The sequence below is a fragment of the Balaenoptera physalus genome (genome assembly GCF_965194825.1).
Source record: "Balaenoptera physalus genome assembly, chromosome: 11".
NCBI classification, from domain to species: domain Eukaryota; kingdom Metazoa; phylum Chordata; class Mammalia; order Artiodactyla; family Balaenopteridae; genus Balaenoptera; species Balaenoptera physalus.
The window spans coordinates 92,517,394-92,544,966 of NC_138896.1; the positions used below are offsets into that span (position 1 = coordinate 92,517,394).

Here is a 27,573-nt window from a genome sequence, read left to right on the forward strand (position 1 = left end):
TGCCGACTGCCAGAGACTAGAAAACGCCCGTAGCAGGGCCTTGGAACCCACGCCTTGTCAAATATATATTTACTGCCTTCTCCATCCCCTCTTCAGACTAAGCTCTGTGCGGTTGGGAGCAGGAAAATAGCAGGCTTCCTCAAACTTTTCAACAGAAGCACCCGTCAAGGCAGCAGAGTATACGGAGAATGTGAAATTTCTTTGAGGTCCTGCGTTTTACTGTGAAAATTCATGCTGAAGTAGTATGTCACCACCCCCTAGGCTTCCGGAATCGACCTTGTCAATTTCGCTCCTCCTGCATGCCAGGCGGCCTGCCCCCGCCCCTCACTCCCCTCCAGCAGCACCAGCCTTTCCCAGGCAGCGGTGCCCGGGAGCGGGGGAGGGGGGGGGGCCCGGCTCCGGCAGAGCGGGGCTCACGCTGGGCCCGCCAGCCCAGCACACCTCCCTCCAGTGGCAGCCGACTCTCTTAAGCAAAATCTTCAGATGTCTGGGTCGCCGGGCGGTGGGGATTTTCGCAGGCACTGAAGTGGATGGTCCCTGTCGAGAGGCTGCCAGCATCTCACCTGCTGTCAGGAAGAAAGGCTTCTGGTGTCCAGGGAGTCAAGAACGACTCACTTAAGCAGAAGTGTGACTAAGATGAGAGAGGATCCAAAAGCACGGCTGACAGCCGGAGCAGACTGTTAAATCCTCCCTGGTAAGTGACGGCGGACAACCCCACAGGGAGGGGAGCCGGCACCCCGCCAAGGCCACGGTGCTGGCACGCAGATGTTCCAGGAGGATTTCCCCATCTGCAATTACAGCGCCAGAACCTTCCCTCTTCTGTGGTGGCAGTTCCGGTTTACAGCTCTGAATGGTCCTATCTCTGCAACTAATTGGTACCTGAAGGTGACACGAGCAATCCCCTTGCAAAGCTACTGTGGTTCCAAATGTGGCCTCCATGGTGGGAAGTGGCAGATGGAGAGAACGACAGACAGACAGACAGATAAAGGAAATATTCAAAAACAAGACAATCACAAAACAAAACAAACCCTTCTCATTCACTCCTGGTGTTAACATCAGTGAAGCATCAGAATGAACGTTCGAGAAAAGTTTTGCTCTCCATTATTAGAAACATAGCAAAATACAAGCAACGATGGGGCCACTGGCCCATGGCCCCTGGGAGCAGAGAACAGGGCAGGAGAAGTTTGCTTCAGAGGTGAGGAAAATGAGCCTGAGAAGGCTGACTTGCCCAAGGTCACCCAGTCAGGTGGAGGTGGGAGTCTCACCCAGTTCTGGCTCCAAAGGTGTATCCTGCTGTTTCCAGGAATCTGGCTCCAAAGGTGTATCCTGCTGTTTCCAGGAATCACACCCGTTTGGTGTTCTGCCCTGTCATCTGAGAGTCCCCGAGTTGGCAGAACCAGTGTGACAGCCTGGGCAGGTCCTGGTCCAGCCTACATGGCGGGCTGCTGGTCTGGCACTCAAAGCTGCAGTGCTCAAGGTCGGCCTCCTCCTCTGGTCCCGTTGTGAACTGTGGTAAGAGCTGGTGTTGGGTATTTTGTTCTCTTCTTTCCTGACTCCTTCAAGCCTCTCAGCTGCCTACTGCTTGGAATCCCTATGGCTCCAGCAAGTGCTCCACAACTGAACGGTTGATTCAAAACTGCCTTGTAGGGTTCCCCGATTGCTTTGGGTGGGTTTGGTCCAGGGCAGGAAGGGCAAATGAGTTTTGCCTCACAGGAACGTGGGGTAAGGATGCCTGGAGAGCTGTGTTGAGGTTTCAGAGGCTGAACTCAGCTGAAAAACAGTACTGTGATCGATCTGTGATGCCTGGCACAAGCTCGAGGTGGGGAGAACAGGGTCGGTGGTCCAGGTCAAAAGCACCTGCAGGAATGGGCCAATTTCAGCCCATGCCCTCGTCTCCACACACTCTGCCCCATTTGCTGTTTTTCAGAACCACGGTGGATGTGTAACCGGGCACTGGATGCCTTACAGCTTGGCTTCCGCCCCAGCCTTGCGGTTTATGCCTGGAGAGAAGGCAGGTTGACCAGGCAGAACACAACAGATGGATGCCTACTTTCACTCTAGGGTCTACCCAGATCTGAGCCCCCTCCCTTCAATCTCTCCAGACATGGCCTACGATCTTTTCTAGAAAAATCAGAGCCTTCCCTGCAGTATTCAGTGGTTCATTTCCACTGAGCTTACAGAGCCCAGGCTGCCGGGATGAAGACTGTCCTTTCCTGACAAACGTCATTAAAGGCAGCCAGATTAGAACCTGGCTTCTCTTGATGATTAACAAACAAGACCTTGATCAAGAGTTTTTAAGCCTAACACGACAATGGCTCTGAAGCTTTCCTTGCTATGATGTTAAAATTTCAGAGGAGCTCTTCAGAACTGCTGGGAGGTCAAGGATGAAACAGATGCAGGGCCTCCCTGAGAGCCCTCTTCTTCTCCTCGCTGCCCTTGTTTCCATGATACAGGACAAGGAAAGCAGAGCACGGCCTGGTTACTTCCCGGCTGAACACATCATCCTACCCTTGACCAAGATTAATTCAGCAAGAGCTTCTTACCTCGATGGTGTCACACCCCGGCCACGGTATTCCTCAGTAGGGGTATGGACATGTGGTGTCAAGGCTGGGGTTTAGCTAAAGACATGAGGGAAGAAGCCTTCACCTCCCTTCTCATCTTCACAACCGCAAGGAATCCACTCTTCCTAAAAGACATCCTTGCACTTTCACTGTAGGGGCCAACATCTTGCTGTACACGTCCATCTGGTGTGGGAAGCAGCCTCCGTGCTCCTCAAAAGGTGGTGCCAGTGCCACTGGCAGCAGGGACCCTCAAAAAGGACTCCTCAGGTATCAAGGAAAGCTGACGGGTCGGGGTACAGCCCATCACTTATCTGAGAGCCCTGGGAAACATCAGAGACACCACTTGCTCCCTGCTCTTCGATCCTTCCAGATCCTTTCCAAGACTCCCGAGGAGCCAGGAGCAAAGACAAAAAAGAATGAAGTTTGCTAAGTTTTCTTTTACCAGGACAAACCCATTTTCCAATTACAGTCCTGCACCACTTATATTCTCCTCCTCTCCGCGCTAGTTCAAGTGCAGACTCGGGCCAAAGAACAGTAATCACAGATGACTCTTACGAGTGCTGTTAAGTGACTTCCACATTCTTTGGAAGTGACTGTCTCGGCAGCAGTCTCCCTAGCACGGGGCAATAAGCCGGCTTTGTTTGTGGGGCTTTTAGGTTTGACACTGCATTTCCTTTACATCAGAGTCACAATTTACCTAACTGCAGTTGGCCAGAAAGGGGTTGTCTTCTGAGGGTTTTCAGTCATGCACTGAATTAATCATCGTTACCCATCATCTCCACTTCCTTCCTTAAATCATTGCAACCTACCTCAAAGGATGCATTTACAGACACTAGCTCGCTTTCTTCCAAAGTTCGGCCATTCTTTGGTTCCATTATATTTTCTGCTGCAGCTCTGAGCCGTGCACTGAGACACCCCAGTCAACTTCAGCATCTGATAAACTCAAGTTCTTGGCCTCCTGTTCTACTGGAAATATTACACAAGTGAAAAATCTGAGTACAAAAAGTTAACTGTTTTCCTACAGGCTAAAGTCTACACAGACAAAAATAAAGATTTCAATGTAAATTTTACTATTTTATTTGTGAAAAAACTACAAGCAGAATTCATAAATAGACATTTCTATTTAAAGCAGGAAAACGATAAAGTGGCTTCTAATAACATAGTCGTGCACATGCCAGTAACAGGAATATATTAACATCTTTTATTTGCTAGACAAAGAGCAGTGTCCAATATAAATTTCCCCCAAACATTTAAGACCTGTGAATTTCTGACCAGTTCACAAAACCACCGACACTTTAGCATGAAGAAAAAAAACAAACCTAACAGACTGTCAGCTCTAAAGACGTTACAGAGCAGGAACTTCCAAAAGCGTTATACAAGCTGTCTTTCTGGGCAAATGAAAAATATAGCTCGTATAATACATTAACAAAAATTCACAAGGTAAGATTATGTTTTGACATACTTAACAAGCATTCTCTATTTGTCTCCAACAAACAAAGCTAAGGAAATAATGTAACCATCTTTACACAGTAAATTAAGGTTACAAGTCATACACAAGAACAGAACTGCTTGCGCATTAAAAACTGTTCAGCTCCATTGTCATACTCTAAATGTTGGCTCTTAAACCATTTTCGGTTACATACAAGCAAAGGTTATTATATATTCAGCAATTAATAAATTTTCAATAATTTAAGATACGGTAGCTTAAAAAAGTAGACTGAGAATGGTCTTGATAAGGCAGGTGAAACATCTTAGTGGAACTAAACTCACAGAAGCTTCTGCCAATGTTTTGAATATCCAGATTGAAACTGAAAGATTTTGATTAAAATTTTTTGTGGGTGTCAAGATGTCTTTACCTTATTATTACTACTATTATTTTTTGAACTGCATGACTCAAGCAGAGCAGGTCAGATAAGCTCTGTGCGCGCGCGCACGCACGAGTGTGAAGAATTGTGTGGTATTAAAACAAATGGAAACTTGCAAGCGTAACACTGTGCTTTTGTTTGTTTTGTTTTTATAACCTGCTTACTGTGCCGCTGAATACCAAGTATTTCTGGTCCTCTTTTAACATGTATCTTTATCATCTACACTAGTGTTTTCACACACTGCCTACTAATTGTAGGGCAGACTGCAAATGCAGAAAGTTACAGGAATTCCATTTCCAGAATACATGCCTGAGGGATGTCATCCATTTCGGAAATCAAAAGCCTGAAGTACCTACCACCGCACTACCGTAACAGAACACACAACAGCAGCTAAAGGATGGGCCCAAGAACATCTGATTGCTGAGACCAGTCCCACCGTGCGCTGCAGTTTCTACCAAAATGGCCATTTCATCCTCTCACCTGTTCTATAGCAATCCTCCCTTCCTTCACCCCTCCCCATTCTTTAATTTATCACGGAGGCAAAACTGAAAAACCAAGACATTGGCAATGAATCAATTAGCAGCCTCTGAGTAGCTGGTGAACCAGCTTTTCCCACACATCTCGGGGTCCAATCACTTTACATGAAACTAATTTTGAAAAAGTACACAGTGTTTCTGAACAAAGTGCAAACCAACACTTACTGGTTCCAAAAGCAGTGCAACCCACATGAGTTTGGTGACGTTTAAATTTTTTTAAAAAGTTAATTAAAAAACTTAGCAATTCCTTACACCTCTGGAAAATAAATATGGCTGACTAATTCACCCTCCCTGAGACCCTTAATAAAAGGAATATTAAAACTTTAGAAGGAATGTCTTTGCAATACTCCACTAATATTAAAATGTGGATTTAAAATTCATAGTCAAATCACTATGTATTCTATATCCTGATGCTTACAGAAAGCATCTGATTTCCTTTGGTTCATTAATAAATACTTCAAAAATGTATTTAAAAAGGTAAGTATAGCTTGCATCCCAGATACAAGCAGTATTTTAAAAAGAGGGGGAACATTGTCCATGCATTTGAGAATAGGACCACAGCAACAAATGGCACTGCTTTATCATCTATACCTTTGAGAACAGAATTTAAATGATGGTACATTAGTGACTAAGGAATAGTTTTAATGTAAATGTGAAAGGAGCCTTCCTGTTGGCTACTCAAATCAAGCTGTTAATTTTTGTTTACTTGTTGCCTCCACAGACAGAAGTTACTTCTATTCTTAAGCAGACCAGGTTTTTCACACCAAAATGTGGTGTTTCATTACTAATCTGCTACCCTCCCGGAAGTACCATCAAATAAAGGAAGGTGACATCAAGTTCCCATGCTTGAAATGACTCTCAAGTCTATGAACTCTGCGGATATGAATGTAAGAGTCAAAGAGAAGACAGACCCTAAATCTAAACAAAGCAAAACAGAACATTTTTAAAATGAGGAGGGGTGGATTCATATTAGCGGTCTTCTTTTTCCCCCCTTTTTTTGTTTGTTTTTGCAAGACAGTTTTAAAAAAGAGAGAGTGAAAAGAATCTTTTTTAAAAGAGAGTTTACTCAAGCTATCTTTATCTTGAGGAAGAAAAAGATCACAGGCTCGCAGGAAGTAGGAGCTTTCCCTGCAACTCTGGCTGCCAGCACTTCAACCATTTATTCACCACTGAGTTCCTTCCCACAGCAGGGAATTGAGACACGTCTCCCAACACTGAAAAGCTCCATGTGGGGACTGCATGTACTGGTTGATAACCTTTGTTCAGTAAAACAACAAGACTAGATTTCAGGAAAGAAAAAGGAATTCTCACAACTGAATGGGTAGGGTAAGGGAAACGAGGGGAAGTGAGGCAAACAAAGTTCGATTAAACAAAACACCACATGCAAAGTGGAGACAGGGATTTGCTTCTTGTATGGACCAAAAATACAGGTTAGACAGTTTGAATCCTAAAACTAAGAGACAATTTATCAATTTACCTCAGACATGAGTAGAGGTCTGGAAAATGGATGGAATTCGAGTTACAGAATACCACATTTTCATGAATGCTTATGTAAGAACAGCAATGTTAACATGTAACCGTAATTTACACGAATACTTGGCATTCTGGAGCTAGTTTCGTTACTTTTGACTGATCAAAGCCCTCCCAACTAAACCACTTGTGATTTGTCAGTTATTCCATCGCAAATGCAGGCTATCTGGAGCAGTCTTTAATTTGAGATCACATTGTTTAAAAAATATATATTTTTCTATCGTCCAGTACTCTTTAGACAGATGAGAGAGTCAAGTTCCCACGTGGGTTGGAACATACTTCACGTAAGACTGATTTTAACTTAATTTCAGTACTTTCATAGAAGGGACCGTCCCAGATCTGTAACTGTTCAATGTTGAATTCACTTCACAGTGTATCAAGCACCAGCGTTGCCATGGATTGGTTTCAAATAACCCTTTATATATAATTTTATATTTATATATATATAGTTATATCAAAACTGATAGTACATAGTATAACTGGAAGAAAGAACTAAACTTAAAAGGATATGCTGAAAGGATGGAGTCTGTGAACACAATAAATAAAAGCTCCCTCCCCCTCCCACCCCACTCCCCCCCAACAAAACAAAAACAAAAACCAGTTGTAATGTACATGGAAAATTGTGCACAGCAGATTTTTTTTTTTTTATATAAAAAGTAGATTCAGGAGCACATCCAATTATAAATGATTGTTAGGAAAATCATATAAAACAATGGAATACATAAAAGTGTCAAGAGTAATCGTCAGGGTGCGAAATTCCTTGGGGGCCAGATGCCCATGGCAAGCAGAAATTATCCTGGCAGCATCACTAAGAGGTCGATGTCCACAGAAGATTCTCCAGGGGTGCGAGCGGCATGGGCAGGTGGAGGATGTGAATTTCATACCCTGATTCATAGTTTTCACAACTCCATGTGCAATTTCAGAAAGATTCATCATTCACTGCTGACATGTCGCCCTTTGGCGTGGAGGAGCGGGAGGAGCCCTTGTCTGTGCTCTCTGACCCCGAGCTGCTCTGGTTCTGCTGTTCTGACCCTGCACTGGAGGTCACTGTGGATGAGGAGGTCGAGGAGGAGCGAGTCTTTTCCTTAAAGTCTGTGATAATGACGGTGACGTTGCCCACAGTCACTGCCAGCTGCTGTGCGGTGCTCCTGTCCACGTTTTTCAGCCGGGGCCTGAAAGCAACACCACAGGGGGACAGCCCATGAAATCGGCTACGGATGCAAAGGACTTCGGGCCCAACGTCACCCCGCCACACACACACAGACTGCATGTCGCTGTGGCAATGAATCTAAAACGCCAGCACGGATACCAGCGCTTACTACCAAATCTGCCGACTAAGCGTAGCAAGAAACGAAACCGCCATCAGTTAGCAAAGCTTCGGACCACTGCCAAATTATGATCAATTTATCTTTCTCCTGTTTTGGACTCAGTCATATAAAAGCAGCTCGTATCTATGTACATGTATTTTGAAAGTTAACAGTCCCACCCCCCCCAGATCTTCACCCCACCCCTTCTTAGCCTACAAACCCACAGGCACAAAAGCACCCCTGACTCTTGATTATGAGCAGGTGAATCAGGGCAGCGACGTGGTATTTCACTCTAGTTTCAAATACCTTGAGGTGTGATTCGTTTCACTGGTCTTTGTTGTAGCATTTGCAGACTGTATGCTGTTCGCTTCGCTAGGAGGATCTTTCAGAATATCGGACTTTGGTCTAAATGGGGAGACAGAAAAAGAGGCATTTAAAAGACATCTTTGATTCACCTGCAAAATAATATAGTACTGTACTGAGTTACCCAAGAACTTACTTTGTTTTTTTGTTGGTATTTTTCTTGGTAACACTAGGGCTAATTTCTTTATCTTTCTCGGGTTTCTCTTTGTCTTGCTTTTCAACCTTCTCCTTCTTCTCCTTTTTAGGGGGTGGTGGAGTGGCATACTGTTGGGCCACTTGCTGTGCCACCAGCTGAGAATTGATCCGAGGTTTTCTAAAACATTCAAGAAAAGATGCCTCATCATTTGCTTTTTAACTGTTTCTTTAATTTTAAAATTTTGGTCTCATAATTTTTAGGTATTTTATTACTGGTATCTGGCAACTCAAAGTAAATTATATGGTGTTTATTATTTCCAGATAGTACGGTTAAGTCCATAAAACTTTTCCTCTTTCAAATCCACTCTCCGTACATCTACCTTTAATGACATAAACACATGTGCTCACACAAACATACACATCCCTGTGCAGTCAAGACTTTCAGCCAATAAAACATGACGCTGCTTCTCAGAGTGCTGAGAACACTACTTCTTTTGAGCTGTCAAGATTATACTGACTGACAGCTTTCAAATACTCCTGCTGCAGAGGGTTAATCTCATTTTATTAAATGGACACTGGTAATCCTTTGAAAAGAGAATGAAATTAGAAGTGTGACATTCACTCCTCAATCTAATTACTCCGACTTGCTCTGCTCCCCTGCTGCTCTGTGACTGGCACAGACAACACGTATAGAGCAATAAAAGGTAACTGTGGTTCATACGAGCTTCCAAGGGGGTGAAGACAAAGTCACTATAAAAAAATCTTAGACAAGTGATACATTCATTGTGCCATCAACCATTATGTCTGCACCAGTCTCCAACTGACACTGGCTCTTAACACTATTGTTTACAAGTTCTAAACGGTGCCAAACGCTTCTCACAACGCATAACCATTCGGACCCAAATGGTAAAGGGAGAAAGGAAAACCTAGGCACTATTTCTCTACAATATTAATTTTCAAAGACATTAGCATCTAGATCGACATTTACAATATAATAAATTCTCCAAGTACAAGGTAGAAAACACATATCTAAGTGGGTCATTAATGAGGTGAAGCAACCACCTGCCATGATGTAATGATCCCCTTCAGACCCTACATCCCCCTCTGTTCCCAACGATGGAGGCACTGGCCAGAGAAAAATAACTGGACAGACAAGGTCTGCCTCATCAATGAGGGAGCCAGTGGTGGAAGAACGGAAATGGAAAAAAAATCAAAAAAAAAGCCTACGAAAAACAAAAGTTTCTTTCTTAAATAATTCCACCATTTTTTTTTTTTTTTCAAGAAAACAAACAAAAAGAGTTGCTAGATACAGGACACGCTGGCTCCTAAGTTAAGCACAGTTATTGAAGCACCTCTTGGGAGGAGGTGTGATGTGGCGAAGAAGAAATACAGGACAAGGAGGGGACAGACACCTACTCCTTGACTTCATCAAGGCCAGCCTGCTAGGGGAAGTCACTGGGTTTGTTCTGAGTGTCTCAGTGCTGGTTCCACAATAGTGTGGCTTTGCAGAAAGCACACCAACAAAGGAGCAATCCCAGAGCAAGTTTCCTAATGGTCTCCGGCAAACACAGGCCTTGGTTACGGCGGCATACGATGAAGCCCACAACAGGTACGGTCACCTCAGGCTGGACCACAAGCAGCCTCACATGCCACTTAGCAAGGGATTCAAAGATGTGAAGTGCCCCGAGACAAAGGGAGGAAGGTACTTAATACTCTAAACTGGGGCTTCCCTGGTGGCAGAGTGGTTGAGAATCTGCCTGCCAATGCAGGGGACATGGGTTTGAGCCCTGGTCTGGGAAGATCCCACATGCCGCGGAGCTACTGAGCCCGTGAGCCACAACTACTGAGCCTGCGCGTCTGGAGCCTGTGCTCCGCAACAAGAGAGGCCGCGATAGTGAGAGGCCCGCGCACCGCGATGAAGAGTGGCCCCTGCTTGCCGCAACTAGAGAAAGCCCTCGCACAGAAACGAAGACCCAACACAGCCAAAAATAAATTAAAAAAAAAAACAAAAAAAAAAACTCTAAACCCCCGCCCGCCCCTCAAGTGAAAGGTGAAAGGTAACATTCTTTCTTTACAGGTCTAACAAAGGCAGCAGCAGCCATTCGAACACATTCTACTCTTTCAAAGAGGATGTGTATCTGTTAATACTTACAGAGAAGATAATCACCACTACGAACTATTTCACAAGTACTCACAGGGGACACAAACAGACCAGCTGTCTACAGGGATTACCAAGCAGTTTAAATCAGAGTTTAAACAAATTGTCATATACTAACCAATACTCAGGTGTCAAAATGAAATAACTCAGCCAAGTGAAAACTAACTAACTGAATAAAACTTTATGAAAAACTACACCTTGAGGGAGACTTTCAATTAAGCCAGTATGTGTACTTCACTGCATGGAAGTCTGACAAGAGAGGACAACTGGACACCAGTCCAAGACCACCTTCAACAGCGAGAAGAACCAACGGCACGTGGCACACCAGACGCTTGCCCCAGAGAAACCACCCCCAGCCCCATCACCAAGCCCACCCAGTCTGAGTTAGGGGGGGCCTGTCTCACTCCAGCACATCCTACAGAGTTCTGTGATGTCAGTTAGCACGCCGCACTGTAACTGCCAATCAAATGTACACTCCGGAATGGAACGACCGTGTCTTAATCATCCTTCTCACTGTGGCATTCAGCACAGTACCAGGTACCCAATAAAATTACCTACTGGATGAATAAAGAATAAACGAAAATTTCAGAGAAAGACCAAGTAGGATAAGGACTGAGAAAAGGGCCCAAGCTTTGGTGATCAAGAAGTCAACTGCCGACTTTCAGGAGAGCAAGCCACACGCGATCAGGGCTGCAAAGATGAAGGGATTACAGGATGTCAGAGGAATAATCTAGAGGCGGCCAACAGGAACCCTTTTGAGAATTGTGGTGCTGAGGTCAAGGACAGCCCTGCCACTGCAGAAAGGGGTCAGCAGGGTTTGAGGAGATTTCCTTGGGAACGGGAAGCTTAAAAATCATGTTGTACACTGAAAAGGGAGAAAGACTGAAGGCAGGCAGAAGAGAGGGGTTAGCCATGGGGCAAATGAGAGAAAGAATACAATCAAGAAAAGCGCTGGGATTGGGATTGACATGTATACACTGATGTGTAAAAAAATGATGACTAATGAGAACCTGCTGTATAAAAAAATAAATAAAATTCAAAAATTTAAAAAAAGTGCTGGGAAAGGAACAGAGACACTTTCTTCTGAGACGGGAGGGATGCTAGGTACTGGGGGATTATTGGCAGAATATGGAAGTGAGAGATCGAAGGAGAGATCCTGAAACGATGGACATCAGAAGTGGCGCCTGGGCTGGTGAGCAGCTGGCACTACCAGCACAACAGAGGGCTAGGGAAGAGCAGAGAGTAGAGGAAGTCACCCTCGCCTCACAAACAGCCCCAACAGCAGGCGCATGGTGCACCTGCAAGCAGCTCTCAACCACCCAGACGCCGTGCTGATCCAAGATGGATTATCCCCTCACAGGCGGCTCGCCGAGGCCATGGGCACAGCGTGGGCAACAGGCCAGGTGCCTGTCTCATACTCCTCCCGCGGACGACCACTCTCTAACATTTCAGCAAGGCAAGCAAACCCTCAGAATTCTTCAGTGCATGCACCACAATCCAGTATATGTAGGACAGTACACACACACACACACACACACACACGGTAACATAAGCGGCAACTCCTCAAATGCAGCACGTGTGCACAACCGCGCCGATGTCCTCACTTGTTCCTAAGAAAATGATGTCTGACTAGAATAGTGAAAGTGTTCCTCCTCTCTAATGGGCAACCAAACTGAAACTTCACAAATGAAAAGGACCCAAGGCTCACTGGGATCAGATTATTACCAAGAAATATGGGATGTCTGCTAAAAGCACCTGTGTTGTTTCACAAGTACCGTTGTGTTCTCAACGTCCTCAAATAACAACCTAGTAATTCTTCCATCATCACTTGCTCCTTCCCCACAAAAAACCCTCACCAACAGGTGGGAATTTATTATTTTAATTATTAGAGTGGTTTTTTCAAACTAGTTCCCCCAACAAATCCCACATTCCTTCTCAGACCAGGGAACGGGGTGAGATGGGGAAATGCACCTAATTCATTATGAAATGGTGCAGTGCTGCTGAACAAAATGCATACTTTTTGGAGAAGATGAAGAAATGAGAAGGGTCATCGGTGGGAGACCCTCCAAAGGTGCCACCCTGCCATAACTGCTGTGGCAGCTCCTGCCATCCGTCCCCTACTTACTTGCAGGCTGGCACACTCTGACGGCATAAGGGTGGGAACGTGCCACCTCCACGGACAGCCACGCGCACCCCACTCCACCCGGCCGCGCTCTCCAGGTTAGATGTTATGAACTGCCCGTGAAGCAGCAGGGGCTGAGCCACCTCACAGCCATCACAGGACAGGCACACTGCGAAGCTAGAGTCAGCACAACATCCTCTAGGGCAGAAGTGATTGTCTCTGTTTTACAAATTAAGGAGACTGAGAGCAGAAAGATCAAGAACCTTGTCTAAGGTTCACAGTAAGTGGCTAAACTGGGATTTTTTAACCCAGATCCACCTGAACTTTTCAAAGACTCCATTCATTCATTCATTTATTTATTTATGGCTGCGTTGGGTCTTTGTTGCTGCACGCAGGCTTTCTCTAGTTGCGGGGAGCGGGGGCTACTCTTTGTTGCGGTGCGCGGGCTTCTCATTGTGGTGGCTTCTCTTGCTGCGGAGCACGGGCTCTAGGCGCGCGGTCTTCAGTAGTTATGGCACGCGGGCTTAGTTGCTCCGTGGCATGTGGGGTCTTCCCGGACCAGGGATCGAACCTGTGACCCCTGCACTGGCAGGTGGATTCTTAACCACTGCGCCACCAGGGAAGTCCCCAAAGACTCCTCTTATGAAAGTAACTTCAAATGAGTCTCCCCACCGTGTGTGTGTGTCGGGGGGCGGGGAGGGGGCACAGGGTACTAGGGATGGAAGACCCAGGTCAACTCTGGCTATGGTTTCAACAGATACCTGCCCAAGAATTCCAGCACTCTCGTTAAGCCCCACCATCCTCACTGGGGTAAGAAGAGGACTACTTGGTTGTCCTTAAGGGGAGAGGAAGGGGCACGGGGAGAGGAGATGGCAAAGTACGTTTTCCAATGTCTTTTAACATTTCCTGTAAGGAATGAACCCGTATCACGACATTTAACACTGCTGATCAGTGAGAAATAGTTACTTCCCACAGATTTACACTGCTCAATGCAGTCTTTTAAGTGTCATACAACACACTGTATATAGCTCGCTTAATGGGCAGAATTTCCAGCATATTGCAGGACGTCAATTCTTCAATATGGAGCTGAGAGTCTGGGGTTCTCCAAAATTACCTAAGTTTCCCAACTAACAAATCTTAAATAAGCAATTAACAGCTTTCCCAATACAGGGGAAAACATCAGATCAAAGAACATGGCTTATTGCTTTTGGTGACTACACCTCAAAGCCCATTAACCAACAAAACAAACAAACAAACAAAAAGCCCTGTTTAACCAGAAATACTATATAGTATATAACATGGGGCCTGGTTTCCTTTATAAGTACGTTTGCCAACAAAAGTTTTTTCCAATCTTCTTCAAAACTGTATTTTTTTAATAAAAAATTTTTAGGCTTCTGAAAATTGTTTCATACCTTTATTGTTGCTTTTCCAATAGAGTTTACAAAGGAAAATCTGCTGTGACATTTCAGTAATAGACATCGTCAGGAAATCTTGTCTATTTATTTGCATTTGAACAGCTAATATTTCAGAGAAGAGCTGATTCCATAAAGTGAAGCAAATCTTTATCTAGGGACATCCTTAATTTTTGAGAAAGAAAAATTTCAGAGTTCGAGCACACATGAACACAAATGAGAGCAAAAAACAAGCTATCTTCCTGGACTGCTTTGGGGGAACACGGGCAAACCATATGTTTCCCCCATACAACACTTTCCTTCTCCACTGTGTGCTCAGCGGAACCTGAGATCTGTGATCGTTTCTCATGTGCTTTTCTGTATCTCAGCTCCCACAATGAGAAACAGGACAAAGCCATCTTCTCGTAGTTCAGGCAACAAAGAGCAATAACAAATCCTTTTTTTTTCCCCCTTGATTATATTCAGCTCTTCCTAAACTAACATTTATGTTTTGTCCACTTATAGAACTCCACTTTCAGTTAAAATACCCTAAAGGCTCTGAAATCAGACAATCAACTTATCCATTAAAAAAAAAAAAGTACCCTGCAACTTACAAAACATCTTTCCCAAGTTAACTGACACTGCCCTTGAGTTCTCCTGCCATCGCCTTTACCTCCCCCACCAAGCCCTTCCTTGCCTTGGCAATCTGTCGGTTGAAAAATTAGCAATTTCCAGGACTGAACTACTCTGAAAATGCCTGTCCATTTAGCTCACTCTATCAGGAGCCCACGAGTCTTTATGAGAGATCACATCATGGCTCTGTAATTAAAAGGAGACTTCTCCACATGACCCATTTCCCTGTCCCTCCACTCAAAAGGTTATTCTACACGTGTGCACCAATGACTGAACTTCTGTATTACCGAGCCCACGATACACGCGCGCACGCGCACGCACGCACACACACACACACACACACACCAGCTGGGAACACAGCAGAGTACTCTGCACAGCCGTTACCGACTAAAATATTTTGAAAATGAAAGGGGAATAGTAAATACAACCTCAGGGAAGCGGGTGGGCCAAATGTGTAAAGTGCGTTATAAACTGCACACTTTTCTTTGCAGAAGTACCTGTTAAAGCCATAATGAGGGTAAATAAATCTGATCTTTGTCTGCATACAATATGTATTCCAAGTTAAAAGAAGCTGTGAACCCATTTTCACGCCGGCTAACGCCTGTATTTAGCTCCGAGGCCACGTAAGCATTAAGATTCAGGGTCTGTCCCAGCAACACTGCCGACCACACACTACTGGCTCCTGGCTTCGTTGAGCACAACAGAAAAGAGGCCCTACGAGGACAACTCGCTTTCTGTTCGTTTTACCCGCCCGCTGCTGACCCACTGTATGTTACAAACCAAAGATAAAGCAGAGGAGAAATGCTGTGAACAGAACACAGAGGTCAGGACTCTGGCTCCAACATCAATGACCATGAGATCTTAAAGGGTGATACAAGACTTTTTTTTAAACTCTAGACATGCACAGGTACAACAGATTTGAAGTAATTAGGCTACTTTAGGGCTCTTTCCCCTCCACCTATACTTATATTTTAACAACTACTGCCTCACTTTATCCTCAACAATTCTAAAAGGTATGTTACACAACCACTAGTATTCTCAGTTTAAAAAGAGAGAGAGGATTTACAACTACACCAGAGACAATTAGTCTGGTAGTCTTTCAGGTCTACCATGCTAGGCTGAGAGTTTTGTAACAAAGGGTTTTAATCTCATGAAAATTTCTGTACCTTTTCATATTTGATGCACGTTATAGCACAGTTATTACTAAGAATCACCCAGGTGAGTCAATCCAGCCCAATGAAGAATAGTAGATGAGGAAATACGGCAGATAATCTAGTTTCGTAAGTAAGTTCCCAGGGAGTTTCTAGGTAAGCACCTTCTTTGCCACTGTTTTAAAGGGCTGATTATCCTAAGGGACCAATGGACAAATACTCATCTGTTCAGTTATGGGATGAAAGCACACAAGAGCTCCAGTCAAATTCTTCCCTGACGCAGGAAACGTAAGACCTTGTACTAGCTGTCAGTCCCAGTGACTAAGGTGCTCTTTCAGCCGCTGATTTAGGCTCAGTTCAACGTTACGCAGACCCAGCTGGCTTTGCTTTGGAAAGATGAATACTCATGGCCTTCCTTCCCCAGAGCTGCTGTTGCCACAGAGTCAGGCCACGCTACACCAGGGTAATACGAAACTTCTATGACCTTGTGACCTTCACTGCTACAATCATACACTGCGTGGCATTATTAAATTCTCTCTGCTCCCCAAATAGTATCTCTTCTTGCTGTTCTTTTCTCTCCTAAATAGTTCTTTCGCCTCTCATGTAAACACCTGTTTTCATGAAATTTCTCAAATCTTTTAGAATGAGCCACTGGGTGGCCCGAAGGGGTTTGAGTTCATCTTCTAGGTTACTCTTTCCCACCAATATACATCCTTGACTCAGGAGAACCACTCTGCCTTGTACCAGAAAACTAAAATTTCCCCCTTAATTCGGACTCCAGCTATCAAATTAAAAAAAAAAAAAGTCAAGCCATCCCCTTTATTCCACTTACCTCTCCATCCTCACCTTCACAGGTAATAGGGACAGTACGGACTTTAGAGTTAGGACAGTCTTTGGACTTTATCCAGACTCCGCTATTGAGTTTGGGTAAATTACTCAAAATGGAAATGGGGCCACACCTAATATAACAGGGCTGAACTCAAGATTAAAGGAGGTAAAGTTCTCTTAGCTCGTCATAGTACACGTACACAGAACATGCAGATATTCCACAAAATAATCCCCCTTAAAAGTAATATCTACATTTCAAAGCACTAACTTTTCCAGCTGTAGATGCATCTACTACCCTTCCACAGACACTTGGAGGCCAATGGAAATACTTACAAATGAAAGAAGCTGGTAAGCTCTGCCCTACGGAAATGGTTCTAGAGACAGAAATCCGTCAAGTAGCTTGGTGTCCTATGTTAATCATGCTGTCTGGTAGCAGAGGCAGCACTAAAGATCCTCACTGACTTAGCTGTCAGTTTTTCTGCGTTACTTCAGACAGAATTTTAGTTTTGCAGATATTCCTTTTAAAAGAGAATGCCTTTAGGGGAGGCTACCGGACTTCAATTTTACAATACTATACATGGTATTGCACAAACTCACCAGATGATACAACTTGGTTAGAAACAACTGGCTCCAAGAGAACTAACATAAGCATCCTTAACAGCAGAATCTGAAATGTTCTACTACAGATTCAAAATTATCATTGTATTCAAATGTCTCTTATGCTCCGAAAACACACTTACTTAAAAAGTACTTGAGCACCAGTCACCGTCGGCACTGTAACTTTTCTGCAACTCTGGAACAGATGTTCAGAAAGTAAACGGAGCTACAAGTGGTTGAGGCTCTTGAAAACAAAACCCTTATTTTATAAACGAAGCTGGCAGCAATGGAGAGATAGCCTAGTCCAGCTGGTTCTCAAAGTGTGGTCCAGCGACTCCTGGGGGCATTCAAGACCCTTTGAGGAGGGTCTACAAGGCGCAAACTATTTCTATAATAATTACCTCCACAGTAATACTTGCCTTTTCGTTTTCCAAAGACTAAATGACACGTGACATCGCTGCTCTGAGAGCTAATGAAATGTATGTTTGTATATTCCTGTGTTCTAAACATTGCGCAGTTTTAATTTCTGATGTGGAAAGTATCTACAGGTATAGCCAACATGAGCCAAAGCTACTTGGGGTCCATAATAATTTTAAACAGTGCAAGAGATCCTCTGACCAAAAAGCTTGAGAGCTGCTACCCTAGGACCATGACAAATATTTTACTGTGCAAGTCTGCTGCTTCACCACAGGTAAAGAAAGAAGAGGTTTTCTTCCGAAGACAACTTCTAAAACAACTCAAGCTTAAATTCTTGCTCAGCAAAACTTCAAAAAAACAAACAAAAAACAACAAAAAACCCCCACCACCATGAAAAGCAGCATCACCTCCAAATGCAGGTTAAGAGAACATTTCAAAGATAAAGAAAAAATTTTAAACTTCCTAAACACAAGCACAACTTTCAAAAACAAGGCTTAAAGTATTTCAACCACAGACTATAAATCTGGCTTCCTTCCATTTCCTCTCCCCTGTGGTGCCTAAAATAACAGAATTTCATTGTGGTCATTCAAATATTTAAAGTAAATGTCCCATAATAAAAATGCCCTTTAGATCTCTCACAGCATTTCTCCAAAAGTAAATCCACTGACAAAGAATGGACTAGTTGACATCATGTGAAGAAAAATGTTTCCTAAATTGTTTTCAAAATGGACCTTCTTTGAAGATGGCTAACTGCATTTCTTTTTGATACCTGCCATTCCAAATTTTCAATACAAATTTTATTCTACAGTAAAAGACGTTGGTGTGTTAAGAGTGGAAAGGTGTTTTGCTGGCTGAGGATTTCGTCTGAGCAGTGTTAGGATCGCTGCCACGCTTGAGGCAGTGTGAGAATTACAGTAGCTGCGGTATTGTGACTACAGAAGTGGTGGAGACACACCTCCCCTTGCCCGCCTCGTTGAGGGGGAAAGCTCATGTAGGTTACCAAATCCCAACTCTCTGGGCCAGCGTCCCTACTTCGAAAGCCCATCTGAATAAAGGAGCAAAGAGAGATGCAACATTCCTCGTGCTGTCTCTTGTCCTGGTTTCACCTCCGGCATTCGGGCTTATGTTTCCAAATTCATCAAACAGACTTTTCCTGGTGTCTACTCTATGCCAAGGCAGGCGCTCTGCACTCTGAGTACGGGTATATGCTTCTTTTCCAAGAAGCTGATAAAATATGACGCTTTAGATTTCAACAGCCAAGATCTCTGTTGAGGGTCCTTTGTGTTTTCTGGGCTGCTCCCTGTCACACAAGTTGGATCATAGGACTTAGCAGGCTGAGGTGCCTCAGCTCTCTCCTCTGCTTTCTGTATTTATTTTAGAACCTAACTCCATGACCTTGGATGAATTACATACTCTCTCCAGACTGCAGTTTCCTCACTGATAAAAGAGATCAGAATAGAGTAACTAAGCAATCTCTATGGCTCCTTCAGCTCAGATACTTGTATTCGATATTTAATAAAAACAACCAAATAGAGTTATTTGTTCTTAACGTACAGGCAAGTTTGCATTAACTACATTCGACAAACTATACTGCTGGGTTAGTGACTTTGATATGACCTCTCCCAGTCTCCCCAGAAGATACACAAAATTACCTTATAAATCATGCAAATGATTTTAAGAAAGATCACAAGACACTACAAATCTCTTCGTAAACTATATATCTTCAGATGCAAATAAACTTGATGATGTATCAAGTCTTTCTCCAAGAAACTATACTAAAGCAATCCAATCTGCTCTGAAAATTACTTTATAGCTCTCAGAGATCCCATTTAAAATGCACGTACCATTTTGAAATTACAGTTCATGCCACAAAACTGGGCACCTACAAAGCACACAGAAGAATTTGTAATTCTTCAGAGGGAAACCCCCCCCCCCGCAAAAAAAAACGTTATTTAGATAATTTAAAGAAATCCAAGATCTAACAAACCAGTTGCCCTCTTCAGGTCTTGGTTTTCTCACCTGTAAAATTAGAGGGTTGGACTAAATTAAGGTAATCTTAAGGATTCCCTCAAACCTAATCCTTAAAACAAAACCAAAACACATGTAGTAGAAAATAAGAATTCTAACAAACAGGTTAGTTCACGGTCAAATTATAATGGGTTTCCTAAATTGCTGGTAGTCAAAACTTTCTAAAAGCCTATCATCACTTTGGAAGGACGTCTACTGCACGGTCTCTCAACCGCAGCACTGGTGACACGTTAGACGTCGTAATTCTTTGCTGTGGGGCTGTGCTTAATGCAGTGTGGGATGTTTAGCAGCATCCCTGGCCTCTACCCACCAGATGCCAGGGGCGCCCCCATCCCCAAGTTCTGACAGACACTGCCAAATATTCCCTGGGTGGCAAAATCAGTCCCAGGTGAGAAACACTGGTCTACAGAAGAATATAATAAAAAGGAGTAGAAACATTTACAAACATGGGAAGGCAGCCCAGCAAAAAATAGCACTTGACCCATCAGAATTTTATCCAAAGATATCTACCAAAAATATATATAATATATTCATCATTCTAACTGGTTGGGGTTGTAAGAGGGAAGGATTCGGAAAGAAGAATCCTGAGACCTTTCACCCCAAGTGTATGCTCCTTCCACTAAGCCACACGGCCCAACCCAAAGAACCCTGAGAAGAAAGGGAATCCAACTGGAGCCAGTGAAAGTGAGGAAAACAAAGGAAAACACTAAAAAGAGAGCAGGAGAAAGTTTTCATGAAGTAGTCAGTAATACTGAAAACTGGAGCAAATGAAAACTTGAAAACAGGTCTCTGAATCTGCCAGTCAAGGAGGTGCCCTTCCAAACGAAGTGTTTCTCTTCCATTCCTTCACTAGGTCACATATGTGCGTGCCCCTTAACCCTTCCACCTTTCCTCTTACCTCAAATATCTCAACTACTTCAACATATTCCACCTATACTCACAACCATACAGGTATGAAAAAAGCAGACTATGACATTCTGTACTGCAGTGCCTGTATTTTTAAATATCTAGGGCTAGGGAATTAGGACAAAATTCTTAGGAAGTCAAGTCTAAGTCCTTCAGGAATGCTCTTGGTCTTCTGTTTCTCTGTCAAAGTAAAAAAGATCTATGGGTAGTAACTACTGACTTCACAGAGCATGACACAATACGTCTGCTTACTTAACCTTAGAGAAACCACATTATCACCAGAGTAAGTACTGTGGAATCAAGTGGGATTCTCACACTACCAGCAAGCTCTCCAGTTACACAGATTTATCTAAATCCTTAGCTTATAAAAAGGGACACTTAAACTGGGACGATGGTATACTGCACACACACACATATCTGCATCATTCTGGTACAGGTACTTTTTTTCAAGTTGGTATTCCACTCTGAAGCATCTCCCTTTGGCATCAAAGTAAGCGAATTTGCATGCCTTGTCATAAGTTTCCAACAAGGTAAGGCCTGTGTGTGCCAAAAATGACTTTGAAATGTCTTCGTCTGAAAGGGACTTTTTTCTTCTTAAACTACACTGCTGCAAGTGCACTGTCATCAAATATCTGCTGAACATCTGATTCACTAATTTGCAGAAGTACAATGGAGATTTTGCAAGGTTTATTTTTTTTAAAGTCTAAAACAGAATTTTAAATGTTTCATCTTAAGCTAGAGTTGCAAAATGGCACAGAGTTCCCACATACCCCTCACTCAGCTTCTCCTAATCTTAACATCTTATATAAACAGGATAATTATCAAAACTAGAGAAGTTAACACTGATACAGTACTCTTAACTAAACTGGACACTCTTTTGGATTCGCACTCGTTTCCCCACGGAAGTCCTTGTCCCCGGCAGCCTCCCATCTAGGCATCCACACTGCCGTTTGTTTTTCCTCATGTTCAGTCTCCTCCTATCTCTGACAGCTCCTCAGGTTCTTTGTCTCTGACGGCCTGGACACTCCTGATGAGTACTAGTCAGTTGTTTTGGAGAAATGTCCCTCAATTTGGGTTTATTTCATGACCAGAATGAGGTTATACATTCTGACAATACCAAAGCAAAGACGTGTGTTCTCCTGACTGCATCACAGCAAGGGGTTCCGGATGTTTCCATGTCTTATCCCCGATGTTAACCATGACCAGGTGACTAAGGTAGTGTCTGTCAGGTTTCTCCACTTTAAAGTTATTATCTATTAAATAGAAGACTTTAAAAGAGTTAACCTTGAGACTCTATATACCAATATGCCGTTTCTTCTCAAACTTTCACCCACTAACTTCAGCATTCAAAGGTGGACTGTGCAAATATTGCTATTGTTTTGTTTTGGCCCCATGATGATTTGGTCTTCCACATTTATTAACTGGAATTCTTCTTTAAGTAAGAGCTGTCTCTTCAAATTCATTCATTCAATTATTTTTATCAGTATGAATTCATGGCTTTTTATCTTATCCTATGGGTTAAAACCCAATTCTATCGTTATTTATTTTGTTGCTTAAGTTGTTCCAGCTTTGGCCATTAGGAGCTCTTCCTTCAGGCTGAGTTCTTTTGACAAGCCCCCACCCTTTTTTGATCCCAAAAAGTCTAGAAGTTTTTAGGATCCAATGTTCCTTGGACTATTTTACATTCCTAAGCACTATACTCAAAGAAAACCCTTACAGTCAAGCTAGAGAAGGAACAAAACAAACAGTCATTCGAAGTGATGAATCATTACATATTATGACAATCAGCGCTATATTCCACACAGCATAACCACTAACAAAAGCTGGGTGATAGCTAAGCAAGTGAGAGCTCTGGATATCTTAAGGAGTACATTTTCTCAGAATGTAATCACTTATCTAATGCCTCTATTAACAGAAAACTTTTGTGTTCTAAAGACATACTTCATCATCAAACATTTTGTGGCGAGAGGTGAAAATTCCAGGTGGAATAAGATTCCAGTTAGTTAGACAAGTGTCCTCTAAGAACACACAATGTATTTTTCTGGCATTCTGCAGAGGGAAAGGGAAAAGATTTCAGACTCTGTAATGAGGAATAAGGGTACAAGAGCCAAGGCTGAGTGCACGTTCCAAAGAGTAAACAGCCTGTGGTGGAGGGAAGCAACGACGACACTGTTCCTTTTGACTTTATCGCGCCCTCTCCACGGCTCCAAAAGCACTAAAGAAGAGAGGGACCCCCAAAATTACTCCCTGCTTGCTTACAGGTGCCTGATCACCTGCCATCCAAACACCCCAAAAAAGGCTAGGGTTGGGGGGGGTGGCTAGAAATAGCAACCGCTGCTGAGGTCTGCTGACTTGGACAATCTTTGCCTGGGACAAATCTTAAGGAGATACAATTTACACAACAAAACGCACGCGGTTTTAAGGGTACAGTTTGTTTTGACAAATATATAGAGCAGTGTAATCACCACCCCCAACCGAAGTTCTTTAGTGTCCTTTTCCAAACAATCCTCACTCCCAGCTCTAAGAGACCACGGATTTGTTTTCCCTCACTGTGAACTGAATGAGTCTTTCCTCGAGTTTCACATAAATGGAATTATATGGTATATATTCGTTGTTTCTTATGGCTACTTTCAGTGAGCAAAGTATTTTCTGACATTCATCCCTGTTGCTGTGTGTTTTGTTTACCCAGGCTCCTACTGATGGACATTTGGGCTGTATGCAGTTTTCAGCTCTCATGAATAAAACTGCCATGAACATTCACATACAAGTCTTAGTGTGGACCTGTTTTCATTTCCCTTGGCTAAAAAAACCTATGGCAAGTATATATTTAACTTGACAAGAAGAAACTTCCAAACTCTTTTTCAAAAGTGACTGCACCGTTTTACACTTCCTCCAGCAAAATATGGGCATTCCAACTGCTCCGCACGCTCAACAGCACTTGCTACTGTCAGTCTCTTTGAGTCCCTCTAGTGCGTGTACAGTAGCATCTCAATGTGACTTTAACTTGCAATTCCCCAATGACTAAAGATGTTGAGCCAACTTTTTGTCCAGGATGCATTTTTACACAAATGCAGTTGATGGCTTCCCGGAAACAGTAAGCTTTTATAGTATTTGTGAAGATCGAGAAGCTTGCCAATACGATAACTGTTGAAGCTGAGTGATGGGCAGAGAGACCGATGTCTCTACTTCTGTGTTTAAATTGTGTCCACTGAAAAAAAGTTAAAAATAAACCAGAAGTCTGCTGGGTTGCCTGCCCAGAGAACATCCTATTGAGGTACAATAATTATTGAGGTACAATAATTCTCAATAATCTTACTGAGAATATCTTACTGAGGTACCTCAGTTAAGACCTCAGTTGAGGTCTTAACTGAGGTACAAGGATTCAGAAAGAAGAGAATTAAAGTAAAGACAACTACTTGTCTTATTTAGGTACAGAGTAATGGAATAAAAGCATTTTGACTCTGAGCTAAACAGCTTTTCAAGAACCTACTATCAACTAATTCTTAAAAATTACCCAGCTGCACCAGACGAATAAGAGTGTATGTACGATATAAAGGTCTGTACAAATCAATGCATTAGATGTAGACACGTGGCAAGACTAGAAAGGTGAGCTGGAGGGATACCTGCCACCCTGGATGACAGAATGGCAATCTGAAGGGGTTCAGCGAACTGGAATAATAGATTTGATATCAGACAATAGGATGTCACAGGAAAGCAATATTTACGGAGGTAATCTGCTTGCTGTATTTCTTAATCTGAATGTAACTGGTCTAGTGAAAAGAGTCATAGATGTTAAGAAAATGGAATTTTACTGCTGGTTCTCTTACCAATTTGCAGAATGATTTATAAGAACCACAGCCTTCAGCCTCAGTTTTCCCAACCGTTAAAAGAGAGAAAATATTGGGTTGGCCAAAAAGTGCCTTTGGTTTTTAAGTAAAAACATAAGACACATTTTTCATTTTCACCAACCAAGAACTTTATTGAATGTATTCACCCTTTTGTTCCACTACCTTCTGCCATTTTTCAGACTTCATAATTCCACCTTCCCAAAACTTTTTATCTTTTTGAGCAAAAACTGTTCCAAGGTGCCTTTTACAGTCTTCCAGGGAACTGACATTTTTTCCATTGAGAGGTAAAGACCAAAATCAATGGAAATCTGAAGGTGCAATGTCTGGTGAATACAGCAGATGAATCAGAACTTCCCAGCCAAGCTGTAACAGTTTTTGCCTGGTCATCAAAGAAACTTGCAGTCTTGCGTTATCCTGATGGAAGATTATGCGTTTTCTGTTGACTAATTCTGGATGCTTTTCACCCAGTGCCGCTTTCAGTTGGTCTAACTGGGAGCAGTACTTGTTGGAATTAATCTTTGGTTTTCTAGAAGGAGCTCGTAATAGAGGACTCCCTTCCAATCCCACCATAAACACAACATCACCTTCTTTGGCTGACAACCGGCCCTTGGCGTGGTTGCTGGTGGTTCATTCCGCTTGCCCCACGATCTCTCCCATTCCACATTATTGTACAGCAACCACTTTTCATCGCCCATCACAATTTGTTTTAAAAATGGAACATTTTTGTTATGTTTCAGTTGATTTCAGGGAATCACACGTGGTAATACGGTCAAGAAGGTTTTTTTCGCTTAACTTATGTGGAACCCAAACATCAAAGCGATTAACACAGCCAAGCTGCTGCAAATGATTTTCAATATTTGATTTGGATATTTTGAGTATGTCGGCTATCTCCCACGTGATATAATGAAGATTGTTCTCAATGAATGTCTCGATTTGATCGCTGTCAACTTCAGCTGGTCTACCCGACTGTGGAGCATCGCCCAGCGAGAAATCTCCAGCACGAAACTTCCCAAACCTCTTTTGACACGTTTGATCAGTCACAGCACCTTCTCCATACACCGCACAAATCTTTTTGTGCGTTTCAGTTGCGTTTTTACCTCTCTTGAAATAACAAAGCATAATATGCCGAAAAGGTTGCTTTTCTTCCATCTTCAATATTCAAATGGCTACACAAAAATTCACCAATTTTGATGTTTTTCTTTAATGCACTCTGATATGACAGCTGCCACAATTCAATCTAACAAAATTGTTTCGAACAAAGTTAAAGACAACTAAGCACTACTAGAGCCACCTTACAGAAAAAAACAAATGAACCTTTTGGCCAACCAATACCTGTCCTACCTTCTTCTCAGTACAGGCGAGATAAAATGTTGGAACCAGCAAAACATACACTTGGAGGGGGCAAGTATAGCAGAGCTATTTTGGTTTTCACATTCACACACACACACTTTTGTATGCATAGTCATAAAGCAAATGCAAGCTTCTAAAATTTTGGTTTTAGTAAAAACAGAAGAATGCTTCCCCAAGTTTCATACCAATATATGCCTCAGAGAGGTGATACTACATAAAAAAATCATTCAATAAGAAAAAAAGACAAGCCTTAATTGCCACACTACATTTACTGAGCACCACCAGTCATGAGCCAATTTGCCAAATAGTTCTTTTTTTAAAGGTTTTTAAAAACTGTATTCCTAATTCCTTGTATTATTAAAGACTACATGGAAAACAATTTAACCTTCTGGTTACTTTCCGCTGCTATTAAACTGAAATTCCCTGGAGAAGTGCAGAGCTGCTCTAGCCCTGTACAGCCCATAAAGCTGTTTTCATGGTGTCCATCAATGATCGTGTCCTATACTCATGCCATCTCTGTTACCTAGCAGCTGTCCACTGTTCCTGCTGTTAAGATAAGAGCCATCCACACCCATGCCCAGACCTCGTTCTGGGAAACTGGAATGCACTTGAAATAACATGCTAGAATTGAGAACACAATTCTCTCAGAAGCAGATTACAATGTATTCAATTTCTGACCACTAATTCAGGGTCTTGTCCAAGTGTCTTTTGAAGGAACTTGTCCTCTTACATGAGTTACTACTGCATCAAATGCATCAATCATAAAAAATACATTTAAAACTTCCTCCCATACCTAACAGTTCTTAACAAATAAGCCACAGCCACGTAATCTCAATATGCATGCACGTGCCAAACTTAAAATCTAGTAAGGAAAGCTTCAGGAAGACACAAACTCATCAGTAGTCATACTCATTTTATAAGTAGAAAATATTAACTCCTGGGAACAACAAACATAGCAAATCAAGACCAAAACCCTTCCCTTCAAACAGGAGCTAGGAAATAATACTCTTGATTGGCAGGGATACGGGTGAGGACATCAGGACTAACCATGAAAATCTTCATCAGAGTAGAGGTGTTTCCTACCCAACAAATGACTCCTAAAGAGCTAGCAAATTCAATTCAGAATTTTTAGAAAAGCACAAAACTCTAAATAATACTACCAATTTATCTTCTTTATTGTACTTCTAACAGAATTAGCTTCATTCAACCTTCTCAACTACTGAAGAATATGATGAACAGCTTGCTGACCATGTTTTGGCAAAACTAAACATACTCTCCCACAGAGTTAAGAAAAATATGAACATGTTTAAAATAGAAGAAGTGATAAGGAGAGCAAGAGGGTCAATCGTGGGGGGAGGCACAGCATACAGCGATACCTCCACTCAGTTTTTGAGTTGTGAAGAGTTAGTTACCCACAGTTCAAGATCCACAGGCTGCAGTGACTAGACCGGACAAGGGGGCTGAGAGCCACACTCTTCCTAAGTTCCTGAAAACCCCATCTCTTGGTCAACAGGATCTTGCCCGAAGCCCCAGCACTGCCTGTGCACAGCGAGCCGCCAAGAGAGGAAATCAATGGTGCTTAGAAAAAACCAGAAGCCTGTCTCTCACTTCTGTTCCTTATCAGGGAGGATGGGGTTCAAGCACGTACCTTAAGGGTCTAGTAAATGCAAAACTGGCCCCATACTAGATGTTACAAGAAAATAACGGTGAACAAGCCAGGGAGACCATAATGAGATACAGCAGGATAAACACCCCAAAGGTACAAAGTGTATCAGAATTTTGTTCAAAGGGGAAAATACATCCAGTTGATGTGATGAAAAATATGCTTAAGGGGGAGGAGGTTTCAA

The 27,573-nt window shown here is 42.8% G+C and overlaps 1 protein-coding gene across 1 annotated transcript in view; it reads right to left on the minus strand.

Annotated features, from left to right (window-relative positions):
* Positions 1-3,622: 3,622 nt before the first annotated feature.
* RYBP (RING1 and YY1 binding protein) overlaps positions 3,623-27,573 on the minus strand; it is a 74,168-nt gene continuing 50,217 nt past the window's right edge. The window contains exons 3-5 of the mRNA XM_082412388.1: positions 8,299-8,475; positions 8,106-8,204; positions 3,623-7,664 (exon numbers count right to left, since the gene is read on the minus strand). Of these exons, the coding sequence (XP_082268514.1) occupies positions 7,412-7,664; positions 8,106-8,204; positions 8,299-8,475 (529 nt within the window). The 3' untranslated portion in view covers positions 3,623-7,411. The remainder of the gene's footprint in view (positions 7,665-8,105; positions 8,205-8,298; positions 8,476-27,573) is intronic.